Genomic DNA, 19,567 nt, shown 5'->3' on the forward strand with positions numbered 1-19,567 from the left:
AATAATGGAAATAGTATTCCGACAAAATAGAGATAAAAAGGGAACAAACCAAGTTATGTGTTCATCAACGTTTCATCTTTATTTCAAGACTTCCTCTGGATGAATGAAATTAAGAAAACAAAACACCAGTACAAATATTTGAAGATATATTTTTGATGTAATGAAATCTGTGACCCTGTTCCCTTTCAGAAACGGAAAAAGTCATTGAAAATTCCAAAACGCTTTCACAATGCTATGCTACAATAAAAAAAAGAAGAATGTTTTTGAATTTCCAACGACCTTTTCCGTTTCTGAAAAAAACTAACGTAAGGCGAACGAACGATGTTAAAGGAAAAATCGAAAAAACAAAAAAGAAAACAGAAAAACGAACGTTAAAACTGATCTGAAAAATAAAGCGGGGGGGGGGTACTCGGGCGGTGTGTGTGTGTGTGTGGGGGGTAATCAAAACAAAAAATACAAAAAAAACTAACGTAAGGCAAATGAACGATGTTAAATGTAAAAATCTGAAAAACAAAAACAAAAAAGAAAACAAAAACGAACGTTAAAACTTCTGAAAAATACCCCCCCCCCCAAAAAAAAAACATGTGAAAAATGGATTAAATAAGCCTGTTTCGATATTAAAATTAAAAAAATCGGTTGTTTTTGGGTGTGTGCGGTCGGTATATATATATATGAATAAAAAAGAATACGAAAAGTATAAAAGCTTATAACTTTTCTTTATTCGTTTTCAATTGGTGACGTGCAGGAATACAAAATAACATTATGAAAAAAGAATTAAAAAACTTTTTTATAAGTACGTAATTTTCGACCGATCCTTCAGTCTTCATCGGTGTAGTGAAAGTATGAGCATGCACGGGGAAAAGGGGAATGGAAAAGGAAGGAAGGTAGAGGAGGAGGAGGAGAAGGAGGTATAGCCAATGAGAAGGTGCCACGTCAGTCTTAAATATATACACATATAAGTACGCGTATACACACAGTACATATACACATACAAACGAAAAATTAAACAGTAAATAAAAATGAGAAACGCGTCTTTAACTGTCCAATCCTTTGAATTCTAACCTTGTCTTTAGAATTATATATATATATATATATATATATATATATATATATATATATAATTCTAAAGACAAGGTTAGAATTTATATATATATATATATATATATATATATAATATATATATATATATATATATATATATATATATATAAGCAGACATTAAATACAACGGAGATACTTTGCTTTGTGATTCTTTTTTATTGTTTTTCCGATTTTCTGTATAATCTTTTTCATATCAGATTCTAAAATATTGATGAAAGTTCCATAGTTATCGTAAGTGCTTTCGATCTGACTGCAAATCATCTTCAAGTGTTGATGAGGTGAAAGCGAGTAGGAGCGAAAATGAAAATTAAAAAAGTAAAACATACAATAAATCGAGTGATGGACGGGTTAGGGTTAATGATGGACGGTTAAAAGTAAATAATAATTAAAAGTCAATGAAAAGTTAATTAAAAATCTGAGCATTAAAATCTACGAGTTCATGGGCCACTAATGGCATAGCTCATCGTTTACGCACTACGGCAGACATTTTAAGACGTTGTTGCTTTTCTTGAATGCGATGTTATTTATATTAGAGTGGTGGGTTTTAATGTGGGATGCTTTGAGAATTTTTAACTTGTTAAAACTGTTTTCGTATTATACAATTTTTGTATTATCAACAAGGATTTGTCTCAGATTGGAGGGAGGACAGTTATGTTCTCTTATTAAATGTTGGTATATGGTGGCGGTGTTGTTTAAATGCATAGTAAGTCGGCTGTACAACGTTTAGCATTTCAGCCCGGGTGCTTGTAGGTGTATGTTGAGCAAAAAAAAAAAAAAAAAAAAAAAAAAAAAAAAAAGCGGTCAATCTTTTTTAACTTTAACCCCTATTATGACCTCTTAACATTTATTATTTTGGGCTCAAATCAAGTTATTAAGTTAGATCCATGTTCAAAGAACCTATATCTAAAATTTCAAGTGGTTATACCCAATATTGGCAGAGGAGTTTAGTAGAGTTCTCAAGGTCAAATCGTTGAAATTTGTCCCCTTAACAGCCAAATTTCTGGCCGAAAACGGATTACAAAGATTTTCCCAAATCTCAGTACTCTGTATATCAAATTTCGAGTCTGTAGACTGAAAATTGAGTTATTGCATAGGGAAATGTACACAGACACGTTCACTTTTATAGATATACTAGCATTTCAGCCCAGCGTTGGCCGGATGTTTATATGTGTCTGTTGACCAAAAAAACAAAAAAAAAGATGTAGTAGGAAGGCAGACTCGAACCCGTACCGCGAAGGAGGAAAAGAACGGGGGAAAAAAACCTGACGCCCTTGCGGTTACGACCACCGCCAAACCCAAATTGAATTATGTTAATATTTAGGCTAGACAATCATAAGGAGAGGATAACTTTAAAAAATATCGGCGAGAAAGATTATTAATATATTTAAACTTGTGTGATTTATATATAACTAGCCTGGGTGCCCGGCATTGCCCGCGTGTTTGTAGGTGTGTGTTGAGCAAAAAAAAAAAAGTGGTTGTAGGGAGGCAGGCTGAAACCCGTACCACGAAGGAGGAAAAGAAAGTGAAAAAAAAGAAACCTGATGCGTTAGCTGCTGCGCCCATCATCAAACCGGAAGTAAGGTAGGTTTAAATTAAGGCTAGACAATCGAAAAGAGGCAATGATTTTCGAAAATATCGCCAAAAAAAAAAAAAAAAACGACCCTCTTCTCCTTGTATAAAAGTGCCCAGTTGAGGGTGAAGGAATTAATGTTTTTGGCCAATTTTTCAATATATGTCGTCCGAAGTGTTGAGCTTCAAATTGATACCAATCTCATGAAAATTCATCGCCCCCTGTCAAAAGTTTTGCGACACATACAAACTTTCATTCAGACAGACAAGTGAGATTTATATTGTAGACAACTTATCAAGGTCTGAGAGTTACTCAAGAATAAGGGTTAAAGAGGTCGTCAGTTGGACAATGACAGGATTTGAAACTACTACTATGAGAACTGCATGTTTCCCAGAGTTCGAGGGTTGGATAAGTAGGTTGTCAACTTCATCGAATAGCTTCTCTCTAATCGATTCGATCCATTAATGATGTTTCAGGTCCTTTTTTATCTTATCACTCCACTTCCTAGATTGACCTTTTGAACAGGCTTCAGAGGCATCAAATTTAATGATTCTTCTTGGTCACTTGTCGATTACGATGCGTTGTTGGAGATGACCAAACCACCTCAGTCTATTTCAGCATAGGATCTCGTCTATTGAATTGAGATTAATCCTGGATCTCAGCTCATTGAGCAAGTTTCTATCGGCAAGTTTTGCGAAGCATATTGATCTGGCTGGGTCCCAGTTGACCAGTTGGTCACTTGGCGGTTACTCCAGCAAAGGCCCTGGGTGTTGAAAGCTTCTGGTCTGATGAACTATCACTCTCCACATATTATAAAATATCAAGAGGGCAATTTGTTCAGCACTGGTAACTAAGTCTGTATGACTTGGGAGTGAAGGTCATTTCAAGTCAGAAGAAAAAAAGGATAATCTCAAACTTAAGTCAAGAGTCAATTTCTCAACGGCATGGATTCAGCAGACGAGCAGAACGGAGTCTCTGAAGCTCATTGAGAATTATATGGACATGACTCCGCCCCTCTTCCAATAGGATTTAATTCATAATTCTCAAGAATACATTATTGTTTCAAGCTTCCAGTAATATTTACCATTCTCGATTCCGTGAGATTTGACGGACCTTTAAATCACCCCTTATGTCCTTCTTCATCAGTTCCAATTTCTCACTGTTGCTATAACAGGGGCGGTCCTCCTCTGCTTTTGGGACTGACCTTCATAATTATAAATACGTTTTCTAAATTTACGTTAACCACATTTCTTCTTTTATAATCGATATAAAAACTGTCACCATGTCATTTGGCAGTTAATTATCAATCACTTAATCAGTTTGCAGTTTATTTGCCTCCAATTTTATTAAGCAATATTATAATGCTAATATATTTGCCTCCAATTTTATTAAGCAATATTATAATGCTAATATATTTGCCTCCAATTTTATTAAGCAATATTATAATGCTAATATATTTGCTTCCAATTTTATTAAGCAATATTATAATGCTAATATATTTGCCTCCAATTTTATTAAGCAATATTATAATGCTAATATATTTGCCTCCAATTTTATTAAGCAATATTATAATGCTAATATATTTGCCTCCAATTTTATTAAGCAATATTATAATGCTAATATATTTGCTTCCAATTTTATTAAGCAATATTATAATGCTAATATATTTGCCTCCAATTTTATTAAGCAATATTATAATGCTAATATATTTGCCTCCAATTTTATTAAGCAATATTATAATGCTAATATATTTGCCTCCAATTTTATTAAGCAATATTATAATGCTAATATATTTGCTTCCAATTTTATTAAGCAATATTATAATGCTAATATATTTGCTTCCAATTTTATTAAGCAATATTATAATGCTAATATATTTGCCTCCAATTTTATTAAGCAATATTATAATGCTAATATATTTGCTTCCAATTTTATTAAGCAATATTATAATGCTAATATATTTGCCTCCAATTTTATTAAGCAATATTATCAGTTTAAAAGACTCGCACTTTTTTTTTTACTCAACAAATCATTATAAAACAGACGCGATTATTTGGAAGTTAAACTCTTCAATATATAAATATATATGAAATATGTTGGTACTTCGCCATGGTACATTCATTTTGACTACAGGCGTCAGTATCTGCTATTTTACTGGGCTGGCAGTGGTTCCCACTAACAACCATAGTTTAATTTTTTTTTTATAGGTTGGGTGGAGGGCATACTTCCACTGAGCAATGGCAGTACACGGGTCCTGCTAGTATATATATGTTTCTAATTAAGATGAGAGCAGCAGTCCGGATAATCTCAATAATCCAAATCATCAACCTCTACCTCAAAAATTCCGAAATATAAAAAGCAACCTGTTTTCAACTAATTGTTTAAAATAGGTGTCTCTCGTGAGATTAAAACTCCAGAAACGGTTGATATGCCGCAAAGTTTACAAATCAAAACGCCGGGTTCCATCAGATTACACTTACAATCGTGTACTTCATTCAAGAAAGTCATAAATTAAAACGAAACACGATGCACTTTAATCCGATAGTCATGAACTTACAGCATTTTCAAAGCATCGTACACGGTTGTCATTTTCAGGTTTCTTTTGTACGGCCAACCTTCTGGGATTTTCTATCGAAACTTAAACTTGCTTAGAGCTGAACATTATGAATGCTAGACAACCATAAGATATTGAAAACAAAAAAAAGACGCTGATCGATTCAGACATGTGTCTTCAAGCTGATTGCTTTACTGGCAAACGCTACAGCCTGGTCACTTTCAGGTGTCCGTCATATTGCGCAGCCTTCTCTTGGGAATTTTTCCAACTGAGTCCTTAATTCAATCTGCAGCTATAGATGGTTCTCATTTTGCTATTTGTACTCGAAGATGTCGTCCCCCAAGAATACTGCTGAAAGGATGAAGGGAAAAAATTGGAATGAGGGGTGGGGAGTGGTGCTGAAGTGCATCAGGTTACTGAGCCGCTATAAGTTCAATCCTTGGATCAGGCAGTAAAGATCAGCTACTTTTGTTTGATAAAATAGAGTGTGTGTTCATCGTGGATATCTAAAATATTGAAAGTAATAAACACATTCTAAGCACAAGTACGTACTTACATGTGATATCTAAAATGGGTCAAAATTTCAAAAATCACAGAAAATGATCAAGTAGAAGATCTGCTAGAACTATTTTTTTACCAAACAAAAAAACCTCATTATTAATTCGCCATTTTCTAATTTGAAATTGCAAAAAATGAAGGGAAAATAAGGGAGATAAGTCAGTTTGTCATATGGAATTGGTCGCAATAAACTAAGCCAATAAAACTGCATTATTCGATTAATTTTATTATTTCTTGGAATTATTTGTCTACTTGAGCATTTTTCGAAATTTTTGGATTTTTTTTTTCAATTTTGACAGGATATATAATTGCATAATAATGTTTTTATTTAAAATGTTTTTTTTTTTTTTTAAATATCCACTTAAAATGCACAAGCACCGAGTAAAGAGTAAAATTGGTATTACAAGACAGAATAAATTGATGTAAGATCTTATCTACAGTGCAATATAGACTATAATGTATTGTAAACTAAGTCAGTGAATTTTTTTTGTTAGGTAAAGGGTTTGCAGAGTACCTTTCAGTGTTGATCTCATTTGGTGTCCCTCACTGGTTTCTAGTAAAGACAGAACACAGCAGATATAAAACTCAACCACAAACCCCTGCAGTTTCAATTGCGTTTATAGTAACTATTACGATTGCTATATCAGGTTTGCATGTGACACAAACACACAGACTTGTCTAGCTGAAAACACTATCAATAATTTCCCCCACTCGTTATCTGTGCCTAAACCTAAACGTAGATTCCGTAAACAAAGTTTCTTTCTTAGAACTGCATGCCTCTCGAACTGTCTTTTGTTTTCCTGCTTTCCAGCTGACTACAATATGGTTGTCTTCAAGTCCAGCATAAACAAGTTCTTGATGAGCCATTCCACTTAAGTTAATAAATTTACATTTCCATTACTAACGATTGCTATATTGTCTAATTGACTACTGTACACTCTATAACCCTTATCCTTAAGTGGCCTCTGGGCCTTGATAAATGATGATTCCTATGTAAAAAAAAAAAAAAAGAAAGCCACACGCATGCAGCACACAAACATGTTGCCACGTTGAATTGACATTTTGACATGGCAGGCATCTAGGTTACTTCCTTTTGACCTTTTTCCGTGACACATATTCAAGGTAAGCCTTACTTAATTTAACCATAATAATTAATGGACTGCAATGAACAATGAATTAATTTCAACAACCACATTAAAGAACATTTCAGCACTATGCCTGATCACACTTGTACACACACAAACACATGCACTCTTAAATTTTTTCCATTGTTCGTAATAAATATATGGTTTGTATATATGTAAATCGGTCTTGTGTTGTTTTATTTTAATGTTGGAGTCAAGTTGACAAACTAATGATCTGACTTAACAGCATGACTTCCAGGACGATCATATATATTTGACAATGCTTCGATTAATGGAGTATCAGATTTGAAATGTTGCATATACAACCGGCCTTAAAAAACAAACAAACAAAAAAACAAAAAACGGTTTCACTATGAATTAATAGATTACTCAAGAAATTTAATGATTTTGATTGCTTTGAATTACTTTTGGGGTCAGGGAAATGACAGTGGTTTAATGCTTAACGATATCGACTTAAAACCCAGATGATCCAAATTCAAATCCAGTTTGAATCCACAAAAATCACTTTCACTTAAGATGTTAGCAATCTTTTTTTGTGATCTCCCATAATTTAATTTAAATTACATGTGGAAGCTCAATAAATTACTGTATGGCTTAAAACAAAGTGCAAGCAATTAGAATCAAATATTTTATGCTTATTTGATTTAACAGCAATTCAAAATACCCGATGTTTTTCTAGAAAGAATTCTGATCAGAAAATTATGCTAACAATTGAATCTTTAGAATTACATGATGATGATAATTTTGGAGTCTAATCTAGCAAATTTATTACAGGTTCAAAGGGTATCATTATCATGAACCCATACTGGAATGGGTAACACAATTATTAAGTACATCTATAAATATAAAAGCGAAAATGTATGTATGTATGTATGTATGTATGTGTGTATGTATGTGTGTTCGCTTTTTCTGTGTGTCTACAAAAGGCTTTTTTCAGAGAAGCGGTCGATCGCTTCACAACTTTTTAAAACTTTTTATATCACATATAAATCGTAATATCTCACAGTTAACAGCGAAGCTCGCCTGTCTATTTAATTTGCTCGATTTCAGGAAGATAAATATTCAACATTTGTCGCTCGCCACATGTGGGTTAGACTTTTTCCTATAACATCTTGGGAGGAAAAAAAAGTGTTCAGCAGTAAATGAAATCCCGCAGTCAAACTTGGCCTCATTAACTCATTAAAACGGGCACCTGCTAAATCCAAGTAATTAAATAAATTCAAACGTGTTTCCGTTAGCATCTCACGGTAGGGCAATGGTTAACGTCGCACATTTTTTTTTCCACACTTTAATTTACAACTTTGCCTCAAAGGTTCAGGTTCGATCCTCATACTTACTTTTTTTAACCCCACCCCCCTACCCTGGAGTTTCCCCACACACCTCCAAACACCCGGGCAACGCCGGGTACTCCTCGCTAGTCCATCTATATATATAAAAGCCAAACGTCTGTGTGTATGTATGTATGTTTGTTTGTAATGCTAAAACTTTTGACAGACACAACCAAACTTGACAAATTTGGTATCATATTGAAGCCCCATCACCCGGATGACAAATATCGAAATTTCACGTCAAACGGACCACTAGAAGTGGGTCAACTGATCAGTTTTCTTCAAGGGGGGCCCCCAAAAAACCTGTCATATATAGACACATTATGTTGCATATTACCTGTTCTCTTCTCCCTAAGGTAAAACAATTTCATATACATGCTGTAAATTACCTATGCTAGGTATAAAACATGAACAATACCAGTCCTAGGGTAGATAAAACAAATAATACATAGAGATGAAAGATTCCTCTCCCCTAAGAATAAAACATATGTTCAATATCTGCTTTTGTTTTTTCATTGTTTATACGGTCCCGAGCAACGCCGGGTAGCCCTGCTAGTAATAATATAAAGGGCAAAAATCTCTTTAAATGTATGTTTGTATGTCTGCCTAAAACTTTTGATAGAGGCGATGGATTTTCACAAGATCAGTATCACTTTGAAACTCGACCCTTCGAATGACAAATACTGAAAAATTGGCCCAAAAAATTAATTCCTTCACCCTCAACTGGGCATTTTTCTACATGGAGGGTTCGCTTTTTTAGCCGATATTTTCGAAAGTCATCCCCTCTTTTCGATTATCTAGCCTTAATTTAAACATACGTCACTCTGGTTTGGCAATGGACGTTTTTTTTTTTCGCATTCTTTTCTTCCTTTGCGGTACGGGTTTGAGCCTGCCTGCCTATTACCACTTTATTTTTTTTTTTGCTCAACACACACTTCCAAGTACCCGGGCAATGCCGGGTACCTAAGCTAGTAAAATAATAAAGAGAAAATTCATTTTCTCTATTCAATCATCGAATTGCAACAATAGCTCCAGTTTGAATGTCATATCTATAAAGTTACTGTGTCGGATTTTCAAAGTCAGACTCAAATAGCTTTTTATCAGACAAATAAAACTTTGTTCCTGATGAGCAAATTGTCATTTGTTATTGTTGTACCATGTTATCTCTTCTATATAAATAAAATGAACTCATTTTTTCCCGTCGGATTTTGACCTTAATAGGATTAAAAATCAAGATATTTCATGCAAATATAATATGCACAAACGGCAGAACAATATCTGAGGTGTGTCATAGGCTTATTATTTCTCAAATTCCTCGATAATCTTAGATTTCTATACTTTTTCTGCTGAGAAGTCACGGCCAAAATCGGTTAAGATCAATGGAAGTGGTAAAATATTTTCTCTCTAATAAATTCCTCCTCCCCCTGCCACCACTTAACACCGTTTGGGGATCGTTCACAAGGAACAGTTGAGAAGAGAACACCGGTTTGGCTTCGTAGTTCTATCATGTGAAGTTGTTTAAAATCACTAAACTAAGCTGCAGTGCTCTGTGGCGTAGTGGTTAGCGTGCTGGACAATTCACATTATATTTTCACGTTCGCGCCGACCTACCGTAGTCGTTTTTTTTTTTCCTAAACAACTGGAATGGACTTTTCTTGGTGGCCGAACTGTTAACGTTGCAGATGTTTTTTTTTTTTTTTTCACACTTTATTTTCCTACTTTTACTCATGACTCCGGGTTTGATCCTTCCTACTTACCTATCATAACATTTTTTAAAACTCCCCCCCGTCCCAGAAACAAACACTCGGGCAACGCCGGGTACCCCCGCTAGTTGCCAATATAATAACATATTTTGTTACGATTTATTAAAAAACATATTTAGTCCAAACAAGAACATTTTTAACTAATCACTGAAAAGAAATCTACCAAGAAAATAAAGGTTACATTAACAAAGAGAATAACTATTATTTTAATTGAAAAATATAACAGTATTATTATGGTTAAAGTTTATTTCTTGATCTATGTCCGAGGTATAAAAACATGTGCAAACTTGAAAAATATCCTAGGTAATGCTGGATAGGTACATCTGGCATATTATATTCAAAATTCATAAGTAAATAAATAGAAACATATTTTTTTGTGATTAAAAACGACATTTTTTGGGGGGGAGGGGGAGGTGGGGTGATATGCAACATTATCGCAATAGAATAAGAAGCCATTTCAGTTTGCGAGAGTTTCGTACCTTATAAAGACAAAAGCATCGGCTGAAACAGCGACAACAACATCAGCAGTATTTAACATGGAATCGGTAAACATGATTGAAAAGGTACGTGCATGTCCCACTTGGCAGTCTTTTTACCAATCACTATGCAATTGTGAACAGGCGCTGTAATTAAATACAGTACGTGAGAGCATGTTGGTTGGCGAATGGCTAGCCTGCGAGATGTGCTCAAGGGACGAGAGAGAGAAAAAGCCATAGCGGGGATGGGGTTGGGGGGTTGGGGTGTAGACTCACCTGCTGGCGACATCGGTGGCAATCAAAATGCGGACTTGGCTGGATTTGAACTTGGCCAGGGCAGCTAAGCGATTTTGCTGAGTCATCATGGAATGAAGGACAACGCAATCGAATCCCATGTCATTGAAAACCATTCCAATTATCTGGCAGTATCTGCAACAAAAGAAAAAAAAAAAGTGAAAGAGGTGGCTAGAGAGAGAGAGAGAGAGAAGAAGAAGAAAGAAAGAAATAAAAATGGAAAAACAATAATAAAAAAAAATGATTAAACAGGATAGAAAAGGAAATTTAAATCCAAGATTTCAATGATTATACATGAACCGGCAGCTACGTATATGCATACAAGAAACCTTACTATAGATATACCAAAAAGTTTTGTTTTTTTGTTATCCTTTTATAGTGCTTATTAAATGCATAAAATTTGCTTTTTAATTATCTTTTTCTTTTTTTTTTTTTATACTGTGGCCACCACTTATCAAGGCCCGGAAGCCACTTATCCCTGAGTGGCTACCGGGCCTTGGTAAGTGGTGACCACTGTATAAAAAAAAAAAAGATAATTAAAAAGCAAATTCTATGCATTTATTTGCAGACTGTTATCCTAATCTTCATAGTTGTTGTTTCACCACATTTTGGCCAACTCATCCTCTGGCCTTCTTACATAAATTACTCATCTCAAAGGATTCCAATAAAAAAAAAAAATAATATATAATACCATTCAGTACGGACCCGACAATGGAAGACCAAAAACTCCAACCTTGATCGCACAACGGGGCCCATCGTGCAGTGAATGACGGCATTAATTTCTACGGTTCCAGATGAGCACTGTCTAAAGATAACAGTTTCAATCCTACCCAAAGCAGATCAGAGGTTTAGTTGGTCAAAAACATGGTGAGACAACAACAACTATGGAAGGCAGTAATTAATGAGGACACAGTTACGTGACTCAACATTCCTATATCGTCGCCTGAAGAAGGCCAGCGGATGAGCTGGCCAAAACGTAGTGAAACAATAACAATTATGAAGATGAGGATAACAGTTTGCAAATAAATAAATAAATACACAAATTACTTATCTCAGAGGATTCCAATAATAAAAAAAAAATAATATATAAAAACAAATTCGTGTTCCTTTTTAACATGATTATTTCACTTTAGGTGGCAAAATGTACACGGTCGTTCCAAAAGTAAAGCTTTCTATTATTCTATGGTTTAGCCTGAATAATCCGATACAAATTATCACTCCTCATCTAAAAAAGTTAGAAATATGATAACAGTTGCCGGAATAATGCAATTATTATAAACTATGCATCCCCATCTCCAAAATTCAGAAACAAAGATTCTCAAGATCGGCTAGTTCCATGTTTGAAAAAAAAAAAAAAATGAATACACAATTTATGAAACGTCAGTTAAATATGGTATTTTTTTTAATGCAGATTTTGTATATATTATTATAGAATCAATTCTCTATCGATTCTTACATATTATATTGTACCCAATATATAGTAGGAATTTCACAAGTAAAAGAAATGACTTGGGTACCATCAGCTAGAATCGAAGTAAAAACCAAAACTTATAGCACTTCAGCCTTAGTCATTACTATTTGAACTATCATCAGTTGAATAAGAAATAGCTAAACTTTATATATATATATATATATATATATATATATATATATGTGTATAACTACTTCATTTACTCACATAAAATTAATATACGAAAATATAAATTTGTGTAAACTTTAAGTATTTACTTCAAAAGTGCTCAATACGTAGAAATAGCTAACCTTATATGCATATATATATATATATATATATATTTAGTAATGTGATTGATAATTTAAAAATCAAATTATAATTAAATTAAAAATCCGTTTCATAAGAAGGAACAACAACAAAATCAATTATTTGTACGATCGTTTCGGAAAACAGTGTTTTTATTGTGGTAGACATCAAGTTACGGACAATAATTATTACATATAGTTTTTTAATAAACAAGGTTTCCTCGTCAGCAAATATTGTGAAGGGTTTTTATTAAATGTAAAAGACACCATAAATAAACCTAGCATTAAAGTAAAGCAGATGTATCTTAATTTTTCGCCTTTTGAAATTAGGAACTATGGTTAAAGTACTCATATAGATGCTTGCTATAGCTTTTCAGCTTATACACACACACACATATATATATGTGTGTGTGTGTGTGTATAACTACTTCATTTACTCACATAAAATTAATATACGAAAGTATAAATTTATGCGTAAACTTTAAGTATTTACTTCAAAAGTGCTCAATACGTAGGTAGAGCTAGTTAGTAAGTTATAAATATATATGGCGATTAAGCTACACTGAATATTCCACGTTTCATCCACTCTAGGACTCTTCAGGCTTAAGAGTCCTAGAGTGGATGAAACGCGGAATATTCAGTGTAGCTTAATCGCCATATATATTTTATACCTTACTATATATATATATATATATATATATATATATACACACACATGCATGCAAGAGAACTTTAACTCAACTTATGTCTACCAAGTTTCTATTTCATTTTTTTTTTTTAGCGGATAATTATTTTATAGGCTAAAGATCCATTAAAAACGATCCACAAAAAATGCAATCATTTAACCCCCTGGGACCTTTTATTTCAGGGGGAGATGCAGTTTGAAAAAATAGAGACAGGCATATAGTGAGTTTATAAATTACTAGATAGTGTACATGTGAATACTAAGCAGATTAGGTTCATGCATCCGTCCAAACGTGATTGTAACAATCAAAGTGTTTGAATAAAACAAATAATTCAAACATACTTTATTTGGGGGAAAAAATAAAATAAATAATTCAAACATACTTTATTTGGGGAAAAAATAAAATAAATAATTCAAACATACTTTATTTGGGGAAAAAATAAAATAAATAATTCAAACATACTTTATTTGGGGGAAAAAATAAAATAAATAATTCAAACATACTTTATTTGGGGAAAAAAATAAAATAAATAATTCAAACATACTTTATTTGGGGGAAAAAATAAAATAAATAATTCAAACATACTTTATTTGGGGAAAAAAATAAAACAAATAATTCAAACATACTTTATTTGGGGAAAAAATAAAATAAATAATTCAAACATACTTTATTTGGGGGAAAAAATAAAATAAATAATTCAAACATACTTTATTTGGGGAAAAAAATAAAATAAATAATTCAAACATACTTTATTTGGGGAAAAAAATAAAATAAATAATTCAAACATACTTTATTTGGGGGAAAAAATAAAATAAATAATTCAAACATACTTTATTTGGGGAAAAAAATAAAACAAATAATTCAAACATACTTTATTTGGGGAAAAAAATAAAACAAATAATTCAAACATACTTTATTTGGGAAAAAAATAAAATAAATAATTCAAACATACTTTATTTGGGGAAAAAAATAAAACAAATAATTCAAACATACTTTATTTGGGAAAAAAAATAAAATAAATAATTCAAACATACTTTATTTGGGGAAAAAATAAAATAAATAATTCAAACATACTTTATTTGGGGAAAAAAATAAAACAAATAATTCAAACATACTTTATTTGGGGAAAAAAATAAAATAAATAATTCAAACATACTTTATTTGGGGAAAAAAATAAAATAAATAATTCAAACATACTTTATTTGGGGAAAAAAATAAAACAAATAATTCAAACATACTTTATTTGGGGAAAAAAATAAAATAAATAATTCAAACATACTTTATTTGGGAAAAAAATAAAACAAATAATTCAAACATACTTTATTTGGGGGAAAAAATAAAATAAATAATTCAAACATACTTTATTTGGGGGAAAAAATAAAATAAATAATACTTAATGAAAATACCTACATATTCAAAACTTATTTTTATGTTGTTTTTTTTTTTTTACTGATAAACATTGATAAAATAAAATAAAATTAAGAGAAATTTTGAAAGGATATAAAAAAAACAAATCTGTCGAGACAAAACAGAATTTTCATTCAAGGGAGGCAACTTAAGACTCTTGTTAGTTTTACACAAATACTGAAGACCAAATTGTCTTGCTATGAAATGTGAGGATGTTTTAAAATAGAGAATTAGAATTATCTGTTCTTTATTCTTTTTTGGTCGCTAGGTGGTGTCATAATCTGTGTTGAATTTCAAAGTAAATCAACAAACACATCTTTTGGTGTAAAAGGAAAACTTAAATTTTTTGTTTACCATTAATGACCTAAACTGAATTTATACTAAAAGGAATTCCTATTGCCATCACACAGAATTAAGTTTACTTAATTTATGTATATACCGAGATAATGTTAAAGGGTTTCATGGACATTTTCTTCGATATGTGCGCGTCCTAACAAATATGTCAGATGTAGCCTTTGAACATTGAACGACATGCGCAAAGCCGTTACTCGTAACAAGAGCCGTTTAATTATCAAACGTCTTTTCTTTTAATTGTATTGAGCAGATAATTGGGCCTCACATCAACGGTGCATATTCTCTCCTGATGTCCCAATATTATCTATAAGACGAAATACAACCCAAACATGACTATATAAAGTTAAAAAAAAAAAAAAGAAGAAAGATCTGCTATGAAATACCCCTCAAAAGTGTGGTTGGAGATTATGCAACCCTTGCTTTATTATAAACTCTTCACCTTTTCAGCAAATATCTTTTATCTCTCAAAACAGATGAAGGGTGGTCAGTGACAGTGTTTGACATAGTAATTTCTTATGTAGATGTTGGTCTGCTAATGCAACTGCGAATATTAAAAAAAAAAAAAATATTTACCCATTGATTCTGTCTGAACAGACACAATAGGAGAGTGGGAGTATATATGCAAACTGAAACGGTGCATATTCTCTCCTGATGATCCAATATTATCTATAAGACGAAATACCCCACCAAACATGACTACATAAAGTTTTAAAAGATATGCTATGAAATATCCCCCTCAAAAGGCACCATCCTATAAAACAAAGCCCTAGGAAAGCGCTTTATCTCTCTTTTGACATTAACTTTATCCAAAAAGAAAACCGCTAATAAACATCAGTATATACAAGCCTATAAGGTGAGCTGTTTCTCTCAAATACAACATCTTCTGTTGTTCGCTTGCTCATAGCGAGTTTCTACTACTGTTCCGGTAGTCATTTTTATCCTCTATTTTTGTTTGAAATCCATACGATTTCAAAATCTATATAAATAACAATAGTAAATGTAGTGGTGTATGTGTGTCTCTCTGTGTGTAAATATTTAACCGATAAACTCTTAAACTACTGGTCACATAACACTGAAATTAACAGGAAATAGTAATCATACACCAAGGATGGTTTATAACGAGTAAAATCTTTGTTTGGATGGATGAATAACGCATACAGAAATATGGCAGCAAGTTGAAATGCAAAAGGTTCATTTCAATTTGGTGACATATTTTTTTGTATTTCTTTAAGCCGTTTGATATTAAATCTTTCTTACTTATCTCTTGATAGCTACATTGGTAGAATGTTTTTGTTTCGATTCTAGCTGATGGCATTCAAGTCATTTTTTTTTTAAACTTTTGAAATCACTGCTATATATTAGGTACAATATAATATTCAATAGAAAATTGGCTCTGTAAGAATAAATACAAAATCTGCATGAATTAAAATATAAGCGTATTTAAAAACCAGACAAGTCTTAAATAAAGACTTTCTTATTCTTGCATAATACTGCAAAAATAAAAAAAAAAATGTATTCAAGACAATGGCATAATGGATAAAGTACTGTGCAAAAGGGGAGGGACAACTTTGCTGGGCCATAAAATATGCATGAATATATTTTAATTCATGCAGATTTCGTATTTATCAATATAAAGAGGAATACAATTTTTGTTCTAGAATCTGCAGACATTTTATGAATTTGTACAAAAACAATCCGTTTTGTAATGGCCTGTGCCACCGATTAATAACTAAAAAAAAAAAAAAAAATGATTTCAAATATAATTACTTTCCTAAAGACTTACATTTTAGCATTTAATTTTTGTACTTGTTGTACAGGGTGGAACAATAAAATTGTCGCCCTAGAAAAGACGACATGATTCCATTTCTGTTTAATGAAAACTGTCTTTCTTTTTTTTGTTGCAGATCATCTAGTTTTTCAGTCGTGTACAAATCCCAAGAGCAATAGGAACCTTCTATCATGTCTGAAAGTGACACAATGTTCAATGAGCGAAATTGGAGATGCACTGCTGTACAACTCATGCTCTCTACAAGCCAAGTTATGACAACAGGACCATTGCCAGCACCTTCAAAATGCAAATCCGGATGGTTCAATGCTGGAGGGCACAGTGCAACAAAGTTTCCAGCCAAGATTTTTGGTGTGGTTTCAAGTAAGGTCCACATCATGCCACTTCACATCTTCGAAGTCGGCTTGAAAGTCAACACCAAAGTGTACCTGGATGTGTTGAAGAGTGTGGCGATCCCTAGTGCAATCAGCTGACTGCTGGCAGACCCTGGGTGTGGCAGCAGGACTCAGTGCCGGCCCAGAAGTTCAATGGGACCCAGGCTTAGCTTCAGGAGGAGTGCTACGACTTTGTACCCTTCTCTCCCTGGCACTCCTCCTCCGACCTGAACTTGCTGGACTACTTCATTTGGCCATACGTTGAGAAAATCATGAATATGACCTTTTACAACACTAAAGCCAGCCTGATTGCTGCCATCTGCCGAGTATTCATCGAGCTCCTGCCGGTGCTTATGAAAAAGGCATGCTCTGGACTTGTATCGACGTAGTTAGTGAGGCTGAAGGCAGCTACATTGAATAGATGTCAGCTCTATTACATAATCAAGTTACCTGAATTGATGTTTTCAAAAAAGTTTAAAAATAAATCTGCAGTGTTGTTATCTTTAGGACAACAATTTTATCGTTGCACTGTCTGTGTTATATAAGTATATATAACATAGTGTCTGTGTTATATAAGTATATATAACATAGTGTCTGTGTTATATAAGTATATATAACATAGTGTCTGTGTTATATAAGTATATATAAGTATATATAACACAGACACTAAAGTTCTATTATATATACTCATAATATGCAGTGATATATAGTGATATTTACATTGAGAAACAAAATATACATAGACCTTTTAAAAATTTGTACTAGAATTGTCTGCAAGGACCCTTGGCATAATGGATAAAGTACTGTGCAAAATTCTGTTCTAAGTGAACCTCTTCTAAAAGTTGAAGATTCAGTACTTAGTACAGGTGATACTAAAAACACATTCTGAAGTACTTAACTTCTCTACATAGTCATGCCTAATGCAATAAATAACAGTTTCCATTCGAAATCCCATGCAGTTTTCAAAGTTCGACAGAAAGATCCCTGAGTTTCTATTTATGAAAATGACATGATATCACCGAAACTTAGTATATTTTAAATAAATGTTAAAAAAAGTAATAATTATTCTGTATTGTATTGGCTTCTTAAATTTACAAATTCCAATTCACTTTTACTCAACAAGTTAAAAATTCTAACCCCCCCCCGGTTTTCATCAAATGGAAATGGAATCATGTCATTTTTCTAGGGCAACAATTTGATATACCCATAGTTACCAGCTAAAATAACCAATGCATATATGATGCCATGAATATATTAATGTACCAATTTGTGTGATGCATCCACAAAATGAAAGTTTCTGTATATATTTTGCAGTCCCACCGCACCCATCAACACAAGCGGTTTTTATCCCTGCCTTACCCCCAGTCGTTCAATTTAGTCCCTTTAATGAGATGATGACAAATGAGAGATTTAACGCGGACAATCAATGACTGAATCTGACGGATGCATATGATAACGGTTGCCAATGGCAACCAAATGTATATTTTGCATGATAGCAGCCAATAAACAATTAAGAAACCTTTTGCAATGTATTTTGGGATTGTCTTGCAATATTTTCAGAATTAAACGCAAGCGAAAGTCATTTATTTTTTATTTTTATGGCAACTTAGACTGTCTGTATGCTATAGAAGGTGGGAATATGTGCTGGGCTAAAAGAGAGCTTGTAGCGCGGGGCAGTTAAAAGTTTCTTTTGAGTAACAGCTTACGAGGCAGCAAAGCCAAGTCCACATTATGTAGAAAAATATAAGCCTTCTTTTCCGTTGAACAAGCAGAAAGGAGGAAAGAGAAACAAAGCACACATATGTGAAATTCCTTTTGGCCTTACCAACAATTTTCCTCCTAAGGTCCAATTATTCCATCAGCTGGCGCTGACAATGTGGTAATGTCAGGCCCAGCTGGCTAAAAGAGCTCCGGTAAAAATTCAACATCTTTCAGACCCAAAGCTACTAGTGTGTAGGCCATTGCTGAGATAGCTTGTTTGCTGTCGAGGTGCATTTTCTTGTGTCCTGTGCAGTTCTAGGAGGCTCACTCTTCTAGGTTTAATCTTTTCACTTTTTGAGAAAGTGTTAATTTAGTGTTAATTACCTGAGGCACCTCTACCAGCGAATGCTGATGGGGTTGTCCAGGCATGTTTTGTCAATATCAGGATCTATCATACAACAGTTGTCATCAACTCTACATGTAGCAAGCAAGACTGTGTTAGATGAATATTTATAAAACTATGGAATGCCTTGCAATACTTTTGGAATCTTACGCATGCGACAGTGATTTACTTTTTATTTTCATGGCAACTTAGACGGTCTATATGCTATAGAAGGTGAGAATATGTGCTGAGCTAAAAGAGAGCCTGTAGTATGTGGCAGTTAAAAGTTTCTTTTGATTAGTACGAAATGTGAGTGATGTCCTCATCATG

At 33.1% G+C, this 19,567-nt stretch overlaps 1 protein-coding gene across 1 annotated transcript in view; it reads right to left on the bottom strand.

The window, feature by feature from the left end:
- The window catches only part of LOC145249496 (putative ATP-dependent RNA helicase DDX49), a 619,310-nt gene that overhangs the window by 90,559 nt on the left and 509,184 nt on the right, over positions 1-19,567 (bottom strand). Inside the window, exon 7 of the mRNA XM_080111104.1 lies at positions 10,772-10,924. Coding sequence (XP_079967230.1) covers positions 10,772-10,924 — 153 coding nt within the window. The remainder of the gene's footprint in view (positions 1-10,771; positions 10,925-19,567) is intronic.

Source organism: Euprymna scolopes, chromosome 28 (genome assembly GCF_053919585.1).
Source record: "Euprymna scolopes isolate OS-2025 chromosome 28, ASM5391958v1, whole genome shotgun sequence".
Classification (NCBI taxonomy): Eukaryota; Metazoa; Mollusca; class Cephalopoda; order Sepiida; family Sepiolidae; genus Euprymna; species Euprymna scolopes.